The 17,927-nt window shown below is 31.8% G+C and overlaps 2 protein-coding genes across 2 annotated transcripts; both read left to right on the top strand.

The window, feature by feature from the left end:
• Window positions 1-1,654: 1,654 nt before the first annotated feature.
• Window positions 1,655-2,800, top strand: LOC134689723 (IgGFc-binding protein-like). The gene has a single exon (XM_063549690.1). It carries the CDS (start codon window positions 1,655-1,657, stop codon window positions 2,798-2,800), a length of 1,146 nt encoding a protein of 381 aa, XP_063405760.1.
• A 3,538-nt stretch (window positions 2,801-6,338) lies between these two features.
• On the top strand, window positions 6,339-7,484 carry LOC134689722 (IgGFc-binding protein-like). Its single transcript, XM_063549689.1, has one exon. It carries the CDS (start codon window positions 6,339-6,341, stop codon window positions 7,482-7,484), a length of 1,146 nt encoding a protein of 381 aa, XP_063405759.1.
• Window positions 7,485-17,927: the final 10,443 nt, after the last annotated feature.

The raw sequence follows: 17,927 nt of genomic DNA, 5'->3' as shown, positions 1-17,927 counted from the left end.
TGTACATGATATTGTCAGGAAAATGTTTTGCTGTTGTTATCGTTTGTTAATATGGTTCAAACGTGTTTCTCATTTGTCATTGATATATATAAATCAGACAACTGCCATGTTTGAACTGTTTAGACACGTTCGCTGTAACCCAAGGCTCCGTTTCATAAGGCCATACTTTGACCTATAATTATTAACTTTTTAACACATTGGGAAACGAAGAAAGTGTTTGCTCCTTGGCACTCATTTCACGTCTTCTTATATAATATTGTCAGCATCCAGAAAATCGTTTGTCCATTTTAGTTGCAGTAATTTAAAGTAAGTTCTAATGATTGTAAGTTGTAGAGTTACTTCCCATTTTTATTTATTTATGTTAGACAGGGACCTTTTTTTCTATTCTTGAATTCAATAATAGCAGCATGGATAAAAAAAATACTGTTTTTGTTAGTTTAAGCAATTGTCTGAAAGCGCTGAATAAAACAAGCTCTGAGTGTTCTAGAATGAAGGTTATGTTTTATAGAATGATTTCATTAAATTTATCATAAGCCAACACTCACACAAATGTTTTTTTGTATATACCTTTGATAACACTAAACATACTGCCACATTATTATGCGAGTCCATGCATTGTTTTATTACAACTGAATTTTAATTCTAAATTTTAAATCTATCAGTTCAATCGCCAAATCAGACAACACAATGACAAAGATAATTGTGATTTAATAGTTAAGGTAGCACAATACAAAGAATTTTTAACTTCCAATCACCAACCTTTGAAATGCTGTAACTTTCTTATGAATGCATAGAAAATAATAAAAGAGCTATATATAGATAGACAAAAGATTATTCTTTTAAATGAATGCAATATTTTTATTATGCAATCATTATGTAATTAATTATTATGTAATTAGTGGCAAAATCTGGGTTAGTTCATTTGAATGAATTTAGCTCTTTCATTTCTTAAACTATACAAAAATTTTAACGGAATCTTAACCAACAGATCATGGGCTTCAAAAGTGTGTCTCAGATTGTCTCTATAGTATTCCATTCTCTCATAAATCTCTAATTAGTGTAAACATCCTAACCGCATAAAAGAAGATAATGTTTAATTAGGTATAAAATTTGTTCTATACATTCTATCTGAAATCTGAGACACCCTTTTGTAAATAATGGCCATAGGAACAACATATAATAAAATCAACCCTTTAGGGATACCTATGCAGAAGCTAATTTCATTTGAAAGTGGAAATTTGGTGAAAAATATTTTAGACACAATTCACATTATAATTGGTTTCATAAGTGTTGCATCATACAAACATTGCATTAATTTGAAAGAGTAATCTGTTGTTAGCAATCCAAAACTACCTCTTTTATAAATTTTCAAGCATTATTAAGAAAGTTACAGGATTTTATAACTTGGGAGTTGGAGTCATGAAATCTTTGTATTGTGCTACCTTAAATTAGGATATATGTGCATTATGTTCATTTAAAGAACTTTGTATACAACATTTGTTTTTATTTGACAGATGGCAGAGGAGAAGATTATATATTTTTCGTCACTGATGACTTCTGGCATGACAAACATACAGTTACATTAGTATTGATAAAATCTAACAATTCTATGGATACTAACCTCACCATCTGTGATTGGCCCAGTAATAGTGGAATGTCGATAGATGTGTGGTTAAACATAGGACATATAGGTCTTTATGGTCACGAAAACAAAACAGAATTTCTGATTGGACAGAATGTTGCTTTAACTGGTGTTGTATCATCGGAGGGCATAAGCAAACAATGTGCTATGATTAGTTCGAATGATCCTGTCCGAATATACGCCTTTCTTAAGGATGCAGATTCTATGGAAGGTTTTCTTGTCATTCCATTAGAGTTCCTATCAACGAATTACGTTATACCATCTTTTTTCGTTCAACCTGAAGCATATTTTTATAGAAATAAAGATAGTGTATTTGCTATAGGAGTTCTGTATTCAAATACAACTATAAATATTACACTGCAAATTGACGACGGATCAATCACTTACGAGGGAACAAATTACACGACAAATCAAACTTTATCTATCGTGTTAGACGAGAAGACAATTTTTCAACTGTCACATGACACTGACCTTACCGGAACTACAATATCAGCATCTAATCCTATTGCAATTGTCAGCGGTAATCGATGTAATACCGTAGCAACTCCTAAACCTGATTCAAGTTTCTACTGTCAACCTTTTATGGAAATGATACTCCCAGTGAATCAGTTGGACAATGAATACGTGATTCCAAAATTAGCCTTACGTGTAAACAATACTGTTCGAATATTGTCTGTCAATCATACAGAAGTCACAATACAAAAGGCCGACTCTATCATATCAACAAGTACAATTATGTCTGGAGCCTTCATTGACTTCCAATATGATAATATTTCTTCTGTTCGTTCAATGAGTGACATTATGGTTATGCTTTACCCTGAAGATCAAAATATCCGAATCGGTTCATTCATGATGACTGTTACAGGAATACACCAATATTTGTATGAATACGATTTCATCGTTCCATATGTACGGTATGTAAACTTTATAAGCATTACTGTGAAATCGGATGAATTAAATGGATTTATTCTCGATGGCCAACTACTGAATGTTCAAGATGTTTTTAATATTACTCACAATTCAGACCTCTTCAGCAGTTTCAGCCTTCCCATTTCTCCAGGTGAACATTATATTGTGCATGCGACTAAGGCCAGATTCGGTCTATGGGTATATGGTGAGAAATACGGTTACCAAGGCGGAATGGCATTTAAAACATAATAAACATAATGTGCGCTGACTATGTGGTATGAGTTTTGCTCATTGTTTAAGGCCGTACGATGACCTATAATTTCTGTGTCATTTGATATCTACTGAAGAGTTGTCGCAATGACAATCATACCACATCTTCGTTCTTATACTATTAATGACTTACTAATGACAGTTTTTGGTATACAAGTGAAACCAAAGATTTTATTTTATTTACAACAAAAAGAGAAGAAACTATAACAACGTAAAAAAACAAAGATAAAAACTTTTATTATAAAACAAGAAGGTTTAGAATGATTGCCAATGATATAGCTGGCAAACAAAGTATGTTTGTTCAATTAATCGTCTTATGTTCAATTTTCCTTTATAATAAAACTTTAATTTAGTATGGGTTTGATAATTTTGGAAGGTTAAAAATAGAGAACAGCAATGTTTACAGAATTGAGTCTCATTATAAAAATGTGAGAACAGAAATGAAAAAAAAATACTTTGTAGTTTATAAACTACGTCAGAACGACAAAATCTTGAATTACTGAAAAAAACATTTTTTTATATGTATCAATTCCTAGTGATAATGCATGTTAAATGTTAATATTATAAGTAATTTGTCTTATATGAATGATCTTGTGCTTTTCGATCTTAAATAGTAAAAGATGTGGTATGTAAAAGCAACAGTAGTATACCGCTGTACAAAACTCATAAATCCATGGACAAAAAAACAAAATCGGGGTATCAATCTAAAACTAAGGGAAACGCATTAAATATAAGAGGAGAACAACGACACTACATTAAAATGTAACACACACAGACACGAACTAAGCATTAGACAAAATCATATGAGAATAACAAACATAACATCAAAACCAAATACATGAATTTGGGATAGATAAGTACCGTGACACGTCTTATAGTAATGTGAATTTATACTCAAAATTAAGAGAAAACAAACGACACAACGGAAACACAACGTTAGAATATAACACACACAGAAACGAACTATTATATAACAATGGCCATATTCCTGATTTGCAATTGGACAGGACATTTTTAAAAGAAAAATGGTGGGTTGAACTTTGTTTTTCCACCTCTTTTATGGCCATGTGTTACAGGAAAACACCAATATTTGTATGAATACGATTTCATCGTTCCATATGTACGATATGTATTACCGTGAATTCAGAATGATATAATTGATGGATTTGTTCTCGATGACCAACTTCTGAATGTTCATGATATTTTTGATATAACTCACGATTCATTCCACTTCAGCAGTTTTAGTCCTCCCATTTCTCCAGTTAAACAGTATATAATGCATGCCACAAGGGCAATTTTCGGTCTATGGGTATATGGTGAGAATTACGGTTACCAAGGCAGAATGGCATTTAAAACATAATGTGTGCTGACTATGTGGTATGGGCTTTGCTCATTGTTCAAGGCCATACATTGATCTATAATATCTGTGTCATTTGCTATCTCGTGAAGAGTTGTCGCAATGACTATTATACCACATCTTCGTTCTTTTAATCATGGTTGGAATATAATACAAAATAAACACTTTCGATCTTAAATATTTTAAAGATGTGGTATAATTGTCCATAAGACAAATCTCCGCAAGAGATCAAATTACACAGATATTTAAAACTATTGGTCACCGTATGGCCTTCAACAGTGACAAAGCCCATATGGCATAGACAGCTATAAAAGACCCCGAAATGACAAATCTAACGGGAAAACTAACGGCATAATTTATGCAAAAAAATGAAAAAAAACAACTGTTGTAACACATAAACATTCGACAACCACTGAATTAAGTGCTGCTGACTTTGGACAGGCACATACATATAGAATGTGGCGGAGTTAAACGTATTATAGGGATCCCAACCCTCCCAGAACCTGGGAAAAGGGGATAAAGTACAATATTAGAACCAACTATGAAAAATCAGTTGAAATAGGCTCAACTCATCAGATGCTACAAATACAACTGCTGGGCTAAATTTACTTATTTAGCTTTTTTGAATTTTCTTTTTAATTCGTGCTTCCCCGATTATGTCTATGTAGATAAAATGTCAATTGTGATAATAAAAAAATAGGGGCGAGCGATCCGAAAAGGACAATCAAAATCATAGATCGAAAATAAACTGACAACACCATGGCTAAAACAGAAGAAAAAAACGGACAAATAATAGTACACAAGACACAACATTGAAAACTAAAGACGGGGCAATACGAGCCTGGCTAAAAATAGGGGTGATCTCAGGTGCTGCGGACAGCTGATTAGCAGATCCTGCTTCATATGTGGCAACCGTCGTGTTTCTTATGAAATATATATAGCTGCATATTATATCAACAATATTGTTATGTCAGGATATGATATATCATACAAATGACAGCAGTAATGGAACACAATATTTACTATTAATAAATTTAGAGTGCCAGCATGTCCTTCTTTTGTTCAATATATTTCATATGATACAGTTGATATGCATTTCAAACTGGAATACCATAAGTTAAAGAGACCTTGATCTTTGGATTTCAGGTCCATGTTAAAAAAAAAAGAGTATTCGGTCAAGGTCAAAGATCAAGGTCATATTCTAAATTTTGATTTACGCATTTATTCATTATTTTCAAAAACCGTGTAAGATATTGACAACATATGTTTACTCAACTGTAAGTTACAACATGTTGTAAGTCATTTATATTGTTTGAATATGTACCCTGAAATCTAACAAGAGTGTTTTCCCCTCTTATAATTAGATTTATGCCTTCACTGATATAATTCATTAACCATACATATTAAAGAACTAAGGCCTTTTGATATAATGTCCTTGGTATATGGCCTTGAAATGAGGTCAACATCATAGGTTAAAAAGACGTTCTAGATTTTGACCTTTGCTTCAAAAGTGTGTCTCAGATTGTCTCTATAGTATTCCATTCTCTCATAAATCTCTAATTAGTGTAAACATCCTAACCGCATAAAAGAAGATAATGTTTAATTAGGTATAAAATTTGTTCTATACATTCTATCTGAAATCTGAGACACCCTTTTGTAAATAATGGCCATAGGAACAACATATAATAAAATCAACCCTTTAGGGATACCTATGCAGAAGCTAATTTCATTTGAAAGTGGAAATTTGGTGAAAAATATTTTAGACACAATTCACATTATAATTGGTTTCATAAGTGTTGCATCATACAAACATTGCATTAATTTGAAAGAGTAATCTGTTGTTAGCAATCCAAAACTACCTCTTTTATAAATTTTCAAGCATTATTAAGAAAGTTACAGGATTTTATAACTTGGGAGTTGGAGTCATAAAATCTTTGTATTGTGCTACCTTAAATTAGGATATATGTGCATTATGTTCATTTAAAGAACTTTGTATACAACATTTGTTTTTATTTGACAGATGGCAGAGGAGAAGATTATATATTTTTCGTCACTGATGACTTCTGGCATGACAAACATACAGTTACATTAGTATTGATAAAATCTAACAATTCTATGGATACTAACCTCACCATCTGTGATTGGCCCAGTAATAGTGGAATGTCGATAGATGTGTGGTTAAACATAGGACATATAGGTCTTTATGGTCACGAAAACAAAACAGAATTTCTGATTGGACAGAATGTTGCTTTAACTGGTGTTGTATCATCGGAGGGCATAAGCAAACAATGTGCTATGATTAGTTCGAATGATCCTGTCCGAATATACGCCTTTCTTAAGGATGCAGATTCTATGGAAGGTTTTCTTGTCATTCCATTAGAGTTCCTATCAACGAATTACGTTATACCATCTTTTTTCGTTCAACCTGAAGCATATTTTTATAGAAATAAAGATAGTGTATTTGCTATAGGAGTTCTGTATTCAAATACAACTATAAATATTACACTGCAAATTGACGACGGATCAATCACTTACGAGGGAACAAATTACACGACAAATCAAACTTTATCTATCGTGTTAGACGAGAAGACAATTTTTCAACTGTCACATGACACTGACCTTACCGGAACTACAATATCAGCATCTAATCCTATTGCAATTGTCAGCGGTAATCGATGTAATACCGTAGCAACTCCTAAACCTGATTCAAGTTTCTACTGTCAACCTTTTATGGAAATGATACTTCCAGTGAATCAGTTGGACAATGAATACGTGATTCCAAAATTAGCCTTACGTGTAAACAATACTGTTCGAATATTGTCTGTCAATCATACAGAAGTCACAATACAAAAGGCCGACTCTATCATATCAACAAGTACAATTATGTCTGGAGCCTTCATTGACTTCCAATATGATAATATTTCTTCTGTTCGTTCAATGAGTGACATTATGGTTATGCTTTACCCTGAAGATCAAAATATCCGAATCGGTTCATTCATGATGACTGTTACAGGAATACACCAATATTTGTATGAATACGATTTCATCGTTCCATATGTACGGTATGTAAACTTTATAAGCATTACTGTGAAATCGGATGAATTAAATGGATTTATTCTCGATGGCCAACTACTGAATGTTCAAGATGTTTTTGATATTACTCACAATTCAGACCTCTTCAGCAGTTTCAGCCTTCCCATTTCTCCAGGTGAACATTATATTGTGCATGCGACTAAGGCCAGATTCGGTCTATGGGTATATGGTGAGAAATACGGTTACCAAGGCGGAATGGCATTTAAAACATAATAAACATAATGTGCGCTGACTATGTGGTATGAGCTTTGCTCATTGTTTAAGGCCGTACGATGACCTATAATTTCTGTGTCATTTGATATCTACTGAAGAGTTGTCGCAATGACAATCATACCACATCTTCGTTCTTATACTATTAATGACTTACTAATGACAGTTTTTGGTATACAAGTGAAACCAAAGATTTTATTTTATTTACAACAAAAAGAGAAGAAACTATAACAACGTAAAAAAACAAAGATAAAAACTTTTATTATAAAACAAGAAGGTTTAGAATGATTGCCAATGATATAGCTGGCAAACAAAGTATGTTTGTTCAATTAATCGTCTTATGTTCAATTTTCCTTTATAATAAAACTTTAATTTAGTATGGGTTTGATAATTTTGGAAGGTTAAAAATAGAGAACAGCAATGTTTACAGAATTGAGTCTCATTATAAAAATGTGAGAACAGAAATGAAAAAAAAATACTTTGTAGTTTATAAACTACGTCAGAACGACAAAATCTTGAATTACTGAAAAAAACATTTTTTTATATGTATCAATTCCTAGTGATAATGCATGTTAAATGTTAATATTATAAGTAATTTGTCTTATATGAATGATCTTGTGCTTTTCGATCTTAAATAGTAAAAGATGTGGTATGTAAAAGCAACAGTAGTATACCGCTGTACAAAACTCATAAATCCATGGACAAAAAAACAAAATCGGGGTATCAATCTAAAACTAAGGGAAACGCATTAAATATAAGAGGAGAACAACGACACTACATTAAAATGTAACACACACAGACACGAACTAAGCATTAGACAAAATCATATGAGAATAACAAACATAACATCAAAACCAAATACATGAATTTGGGATAGATAAGTACCGTGACACGTCTTATAGTAATGTGAATTTATACTCAAAATTAAGAGAAAACAAACGACACAACGGAAACACAACGTTAGAATATAACACACACAGAAACGAACTATTATATAACAATGGCCATATTCCTGATTTGCAATTGGACAGGACATTTTTAAAAGAAAAATGGTGGGTTGAACTTTGTTTTTCCACCTCTTTTATGGCCATGTGTTACAGGAAAACACCAATATTTGTATGAATACGATTTCATCGTTCCATATGTACGATATGTATTACCGTGAATTCAGAATGATATAATTGATGGATTTGTTCTCGATGACCAACTTCTGAATGTTCATGATATTTTTGATATAACTCACGATTCATTCCACTTCAGCAGTTTTAGTCCTCCCATTTCTCCAGTTAAACAGTATATAATGCATGCCACAAGGGCAATTTTCGGTCTATGGGTATATGGTGAGAATTACGGTTACCAAGGCAGAATGGCATTTAAAACATAATGTGTGCTGACTATGTGGTATGGGCTTTGCTCATTGTTCAAGGCCATACATTGATCTATAATATCTGTGTCATTTGCTATCTCGTGAAGAGTTGTCGCAATGACTATTATACCACATCTTCGTTCTTTTAATCATGGTTGGAATATAATACAAAATAAACACTTTCGATCTTAAATATTTTAAAGATGTGGTATAATTGTCCATAAGACAAATCTCCGCAAGAGATCAAATTACACAGATATTTAAAACTATTGGTCACCGTATGGCCTTCAACAGTGACAAAGCCCATATGGCATAGACAGCTATAAAAGACCCCGAAATGACAAATCTAACGGGAAAACTAACGGCATAATTTATGCAAAAAAATGAAAAAAAACAACTGTTGTAACACATAAACATTCGACAACCACTGAATTAAGTGCTGCTGACTTTGGACAGGCACATACATATAGAATGTGGCGGAGTTAAACGTATTATAGGGATCCCAACCCTCCCAGAACCTGGGAAAAGGGGATAAAGTACAATATTAGAACCAACTATGAAAAATCAGTTGAAATAGGCTCAACTCATCAGATGCTACAAATACAACTGCTGGGCTAAATTTACTTATTTAGCTTTTTTGAATTTTCTTTTTAATTCGTGCTTCCCCGATTATGTCTATGTAGATAAAATGTCAATTGTGATAATAAAAAAATAGGGGCGAGCGATCCGAAAAGGACAATCAAAATCATAGATCGAAAATAAACTGACAACACCATGGCTAAAACAGAAGAAAAAAACGGACAAATAATAGTACACAAGACACAACATTGAAAACTAAAGACGGGGCAATACGAGCCTGGCTAAAAATAGGGGTGATCTCAGGTGCTGCGGACAGCTGATTAGCAGATCCTGCTTCATATGTGGCAACCGTCGTGTTTCTTATGAAATATATATAGCTGCATATTATATCAACAATATTGTTATGTCAGGATATGATATATCATACAAATGACAGCAGTAATGGAACACAATATTTACTATTAATAAATTTAGAGTGCCAGCATGTCCTTCTTTTGTTCAATATATTTCATATGATACAGTTGATATGCATTTCAAACTGGAATACCATAAGTTAAAGAGACCTTGATCTTTGGATTTCAGGTCCATGTTAAAAAAAAAAGAGTATTCGGTCAAGGTCAAAGATCAAGGTCATATTCTAAATTTTGATTTACGCATTTATTCATTATTTTCAAAAACCGTGTAAGATATTGACAACATATGTTTACTCAACTGTAAGTTACAACATGTTGTAAGTCATTTATATTGTTTGAATATGTACCCTGAAATCTAACAAGAGTGTTTTCCCCTCTTATAATTAGATTTATGCCTTCACTGATATAATTCATTAACCATACATATTAAAGAACTAAGGCCTTTTGATATAATGTCCTTGGTATATGGCCTTGAAATGAGGTCAACATCATAGGTTAAAAAGACGTTCTAGATTTTGACCTTTGCTTTAAATTTATATTTTTACATCATAAAGCCATAGGACTTTTTGCATTAGGTTACAAGCCATGATTATGACTGTAAAAAGATAACCGTTAGTGACTATGTGTAAGTCAGAAGTATTTATTCTTTTAACTCATTTCATAAAAAGGTGTGTAGAAACCATATAATTTTTGCCTATCCTTTGACACTGGAAAGAACATTTTTAACCGAATTTCAATATTTCATATCAAGATAAATCACTAAAAGTACTAGTGGGAAGACCTTCAATTGTTAACTACAAAATGTTGTCACCAAAAAATTACAGTGCCAGCATGTCTTCCTTTTGTTCAGTGTAAATGATCTATTAATTAGTTTTAAAAAAATCAGTAGTTTCAATGCCTCAGACTGACAGCTTTAGCAAAATTAATTGACCGTATTAACCAAAAGTGATCATATTTGCACTTTATTATGTAAATCTATATCGCCGCATAATAATTCAATAATATGCTTATGTCAGAATGCTTCGTTTAACACAAGTGACAGGTATTTTGGAACACAATAACTTCACAATTTTGTATGCATAAATTCATAGTGCCAGCATGTCCTCGTTTTATTAAATATATTGTGACGTATATCATGCTGATTCCCATTAGAAAATTGTTTGACGGCATCAACCAAAACTGACCATGTTTACACTTTGTTTTGTAAATTTATATAGCCACATAGTAAATCAGCAATTATTTAATGTCAGGATAGAATGTGTGGTGAATCAATATTGGAACACAATAACTACAATATTTGGTCCACTAAGTTAAGAGTACGTGTTTTCTTTAGTTCAATGTATATGATATATTGATACGTAACAAAGTGTCGTTAGTTTCAATTGACTGGTATAGAAACATTATTTGACCCTATCAACCAACACTGACTGTATTTACACTTAGGTATTTAAATCTATATGGCTGCTTTAAAAATCCGAAGATTTGTTTGATTGAATTTAAGTATAAATCATGCAAATGAAAGCAATATTGGAAAACGATCAATGCACAATATTTCCGGCATTAGTTTAGATTGTCAACATTTCATCTTTGTATTTTATTTCATAATACTGACACTGTCACTGTGTGTATATCTAGAATAGGGACTTTTTGTTTTTGATACTGACTACAAAAAATCATTTATTGTGTTTATCTGTAACTTAAAAAAAAAATACTTCTTAATCATTAATAGAGAAATAACAAACGAACTACTTTCATGCGTCGAATCACGGCGAATCTCAATTGACATCACAGGCTGCATTATGTCATTTGAAATTTTGTCACAGTGCTGTAAACATGGCGTTTTCTTGAGCAAAGTATTGGGAATCATTGCATGCGTTTTATTAATATTCTGCTTTGGAAATGACTTAAGTCAAATTTTTCACAAAGCATCAGCATAGTCAAAAATTAGATAGAACCGATATGAATCGGCAGATTTATCATCATTTTAAGTTCAACAAAATAAACTTATAATTATATTTTACTTAGTTTAGTGAATAACATAAAATTTGTCTTGTAATTATTTGCTCAGTGTTCATCATAAAAACGACCACATTGGTTTCAAATAATTTTAAGAAATCCCTGCAAGTGTAACTGTAAGCACACATTTCAGGAGGCATTGTAAACTGACTGTAAATTGTGTGAACAAGCTCTAGTCCAAATAATTATGACGTCCAGCAAGGCTATTTCTTTTTTCCTGGGATGCCTTCCTACCACTTACTTCAATAAAATATGACGTCAGGCAAGGCTATTTTAATTTTTTTCTGAGATGCCTTCCTAGCTTTTCCAGACGTTTTGATTATTTGGAATAAACAAGCTCATAACTTGTCAACTTTGTAATTATTTCAAACATTTTAATAGACTTCACTCAACTTTTAGCTTAATTTTTTTTCTTTTTTCAAAGTCATGTTCATTTAATTTGAACAAGGACTAAAGGTGTCAAAGAAGAAAAATATAATAGACTTACGAGATGTCATAATCATTTGGATTAAACATGGACCAGAAATATGAAACTATGGACATAACAGGTCGTGCGATAACCTAAAATTTCCGAAGCAAGTTTTTTGGAAGGCGACTTGGGTCAGTCACCCCTTATAAAGGCTACAATTATGGTCACAGACTGTTTGCCACATGTCCGTTCAACACAAAACGTTGTCTTGTTTGGTGATCACGTTTACACCCTTTTTTCAAATTTATCCTAGATCTACATTTGCATATGATTCACTTTTTTGTTCTTTGTTTTATGAATATCTGTCTTTTAATTGACGATGAAAACACATCTTTAACATTCTATATGATGGTCCCACAAAAATGTCAAAAATGCGTACATTTAATTTTTGTTTCCTAGCTTCTTACGTGCGATAGTGGGACCTTTTTGGTCACTTTTTATGTGTTGTATCTTTATATGAATTGCAACACTTTATAGTGACTGAATAAGTAAAACAAATACTTCTCAAGACACTTAAAAAGAAAACTTTACTATAAATTACTTGGAACAGCACCAGGTTGTGTATTGGTATTGTGTAAATAAAAACTAAGATTTGAACAACATCAACGATATGTAAGTTGTACCCAGTTTATCAGGTGTTTCATACATTTTTAATTCTGTTCACAACTTTACAACAATTGTCAAAAAAGATAAACCAACTTTGTGAAAGTTTCAAACGATGACAAGTGTTTCATAAAAGGGAAAAGTTGATCCTAAAGCCCTGCATTTGCGCATGTCATTTGCGTACTAACCCAATAATTTTAATATCACGGCCAGTTCACTGATACTGACATTATCAGCGAGTACACATCAAAGGAAAAATACACAAATTACCAATAAAACAAAACTATTAGACCATCATCTAACATTGACATGTCTGATTTCATTTGTACTTTATAGTGAAAAGTATAAGAACAGTATACTGTTAGAATATCAGGTCAGTTGATTGATTTTGTATGCAGCTAAATGTCAAGTGGCAACTATTTCATTCAATTCATCAGTATTTTTCAATTCAAAGATCCAAACAATGGCCTTATCATACCTTCTCCTTAAATCAAAGAGCTGAAAGCTCTGAAGAAAAATGACGCCACTGTCTCTAATATTGGGATAGTTTTTATGCAAGTCTTGATTTTCACATACCGTAATTAGTTTAACAATGCAACATGTCTCGTAAGCATATAATTGATATTCGTATATGTGTGTGTGTGAAGTGAAGGTGCCAACTGGCTGGTTTTTTTTTAAGACAAATGAATAGGTCAAGACTACCTGAATTGTACAAATAAATACCGTAGAAAGGCTTCTATATTTCTCACTGGTACATAGGCTGAATCCGGGTCCGTTCGCGCCCATTCACGTTTGCACCAACTCATGTTCGCCCCCTTTCACTTTCACACCCTACATGTTCGCAACTAATCTTAATTGGTTTTGTGTTTAATAACTCTGTAAGCAAGTGTTTTCTTATAAGTATAATTGTTGTCATTGTCTCAAAATAAAGTGAGACAGCATTTTTTTTTTGTGTTGAATAAATCTTAATCATGTTTTGGATAGCGTATTGTTAAAGATAATAATAATCCTTTCTAAATAAAGTGGTATTTTGTCAACGTTTTATTTAGCGTTGAATAACTCTTAATCATGTTTTGGTTAGTGTATTGCTATACTTTGTTTCATTGACCTCTTTCATAATGAAGTGAGATTCTGACTATTTTTTTTCTGTGTGTTGAATAAATTTTATCATGTTTTGGTTATAATAGTGGATTGCTATATTTTGGTTCCTATATTTTATTGTTTCGTTGTTTCAGATCAAAGGGCTTAAAAACAATTATCTTTTGTGTTTTTCCTTTAAAATCTTCAATGTTTTACTCATACCAAGCTAAAAATACATTCAGTATTTACACCAAAGCAATTTAAAACAACAATCATGATTTTCCAATTATTCAACTTGAATTTGAATTAAAATTGGTCGCGAATGAGTAGAGTGCGAACGGACCTTGGGTGTGAACGTGCGAGGTGCGAAAGTGTATTGGGCAAAAACAGACCTGATACCACATAGTCTGAACCCCCTTCTCCCACAAAATATGATGTAAATTAAAAACAAATTGCTCAGAGAATAATTGAAGTCTTTCCACTAGAAAAGATCTATTTTTATATTGAAATATGAAAAATCAGTTTAAAATGTTAGTTCCTATGGCTTTATGACGTCCTATTAACCTATGACCTTGACCTCAATTTCAAGGTCACAAACCATGGACCTTGAATCAAAATATCCTAGGTCTTTAATATGTTTGGTTAATGAGAACTACCACTTGACGCGTAATTTTAAATGTAAGATGGACAAAAACTCCCTTTTATTGTATGCGCAGCCTTTCAACCAAAATATACAAGTAAGGACATGTCGCAACTAATAATTTATGAAAAATTATTTGTCAAAATGTCATACAGTATTTGAAAAGAAGTGAAAATAAGCCAAAATCAAAATTTATAATATGACCTTGACCTTTGACATTGACCACATTTTCATTTTTAGTACCAATGACCTCATGAAGACCCTAGGTCTCTATCAGTTATGGTTTACCAGTTGAAAATGCATATCGCTTGAATCAAATGAAAAAGGGGGAATAACTCTCATATGGAGTCCCCATAGAGCTATGGTTCAAACAAATATTCTTATCCTAAATATGTAACGAGCAATTTGGTAAAATAAAATCTTTTACGGTTACGAAGGAGAGGTGGCCACAAGAAAAACAGTGTTTGGGGAGATAACTCTTACAACGTAATGTATTTTGTTATAATTACATTTGATATATGTTTCATTATAATACTTTATTCTGATTGGCTAACTGCACATCACATGTTATTCCTCAAGCAATTGCATCACTCAATAAAACTTTTCATTCATGATAACACGTGGTCCCACAATAAAGTGCACAGATGAATTGAATAAAAAAGTTATAAAATTCGTGTTTTCATGATCCTAGCTAAAAAAAGTAATTATAAGTATTGAATGTTTCTTTTTGTAACCTCATAGGGTTGCAAAAGCGTTGACCGTGTGCACATTTTTAGAATGAAGCGCTTATGCGCTTCATACAAAAAGTACTTCGGTCAACGCTTTTACACCTCAATGAATTTACCAAAAAAAGCATTCAATACTTAAATGCAGTTGTAAATTTTGTTCATGTACATTTTGAATGTATTTATTTTTCTCAACTACATGAATTTTTTGGTGTATTTTTAATGATATATATGAGTAGTCCAAATAATTATTATGTCTGGCAAGGCTTTTTAAATTTTATTCTGGGACACCTTCCTATGACCACAAGGCTATGTTAATTTTTTTCTGGGACGCCTTCTTAGGAAGCCTTCCTACGAACTTCTTAGGAAGGCGTCCCAGAAAAAAATAAAATAGCCTTATTGGATATTTTTATGCATTATTTAACCAGTTGAGTCTTTTACAGGATTGTTTGTTTAATGCTGTTTAAACATTACTGAAAAAAAACCACCTTAAATTTGCTAATTATTTGGCATGAAAGTTTGATTTATTGAAAGGGACTCATAGTTTTCCATTTAATTTTAATAATTGTCTAATGGTTAAAACAATAGCTTCGTTGTTTACTTTTATACACAACAACATATTCACTTTGGTCTCGTTGTTTACCTAATATTCACTATGTACTTGGTAACAGTTATTAATTAATTGAATAGAAAATATTATAATAAATATTATTGGAAGCCGAATTGACGTCAAATAGGTGCCGATTTGACTAGATGCCAATTTAACCAGGTGCCGACTTGACTTGTACGTTTCAATTCCTCTGCGATCGTTTGCGGTATTTTCTTGAGAAAACCTATTTCCCATCATCAAAGAGAAGAAGAAACTGCTTGAAATGATTCCCGAACGCTTCGTGATTGTTAAAATAAGTTTAATTCACTCAAAAACAATTTTAAAACTTGCGATGTTTAAACAGGAAGTTTCAAAAGCACGTGTAAAAGAAGAAATTAACTGGTGAGAGTGGAAATCCGTACATAACATATATCACTATAGTACGACTTTTAAAGCAAAACAGTTTCATCTTTTTGTAAAACAGTCTTTAATATACCTATCACATTAATGTTTGAAGGGTCTTAAGCTTATTCAAACCATATAAGTCGGTATGAAACACCAAAACGGAATGATAATAACCGATTACGTTTTGTAGTTTACAAAATTCTGGACTGGTTCCTGTCAAACTACAACACTTTCTTCAACTGTAGTGGAATACAAACAGAAACCAGTTAGTTTGTAAACTGGTTCCTGGCTGATTACTACACAATGCTCATGCATAATGATAACACAAGCACATTCCTCCAGTTTGTATTGAAATTAGTAAATACGAAACCAAGCGCGGTAGGCAGAGAAATCAGGTCGGCAGTTATGGAACAATGACTGCGTCATTTTCCAAAAAGCATCAATTGTCTTTGTATGAAATTTTGCATTCTTAATATTGTGTAAAATAAATAAAGTTAAGTTGAGCTGGTATCTTATTACAAAAATGCCATCATTGATTTAAAAAAACTATAATAAACAAAAAAAAATTAAAGTAGAAAAACTTTTATTTTGTATGAAAATATTTAACAAATTAACAAAAACATTTGCATCAGCTTTCAATAACATACCAAAAAGCTAATGTCTAACATATTTTACAATTCATTCACTTATAATCATTTACTATGTTATGACTATACATACAAAAAATACTGCCACATTCAAGTATTCCTCTGTGCTTTGTTGGTTATATTATCTTTTTTACAAGCTAATTTTCTAAATAAAAATAGCTATAAAACACAATTAAATTAGTATCATGATCATGTATAAGAGCCAAAAAAAAGAAGATCACTTTGATTTGCCTGTGATAAAATAATATGCAAATGTGATGGAACACAGATCTGGGTACATATCAAAGTCCCATAACTCCAGTGAAATAGTGGAATACAAAAAAAAATATTTTAGGGTTAAAAACTAAAAAGAGATTCTATAATTTCCTTTTTCAGTAAACAGATTAACTTGTTATTTGAAAGTAAACAGATTTAAAAGTAAAACAAATATTTCAAATAACAAGTTATTTTACTAGTAGGAAACTAGATTTATGTCCTCTCTGACATATATTAGTACATACATTTGGCTGCAGTCAGTTTCAAACAACAACATTCCAATAAGGTATAATACTATATTCATTGAACAGCTGCAAAAATTTAATAATATTAAAAAATCTGATTTATGCATGAAAACATTGCATTAACATACCATTTTTAATTATATTAAAATCATGCAATATATATTAATTGACAAAAACTTTTGCAGTGCTGTAAGAAATATACAAAAAAAATGTCTTTTTAGCATATAATCAATATTGTATTTTGACAAATTCAAATAACATGTCTAATCACCTTACATTAACAATACAGAACAGTCCAAATATTGATTTACCTAAGTTATCTCCCATTTTAAAGTTACCTCCCTTACAAGGTTTAGAAAAAAAAATGTTTACATGTTTTTAACTCGAAATGTTATTATAAAGTTTTTTATTTTA

The sequence above is a fragment of the Mytilus trossulus genome, chromosome 11, assembly GCF_036588685.1.
Source record: "Mytilus trossulus isolate FHL-02 chromosome 11, PNRI_Mtr1.1.1.hap1, whole genome shotgun sequence".
NCBI lineage: Eukaryota > Metazoa > Mollusca > Bivalvia > Mytilida > Mytilidae > Mytilus > Mytilus trossulus.
Note: the sequence above shows the minus strand (reverse complement) of the source record. Positions and strands in the feature narration are given on the sequence as shown.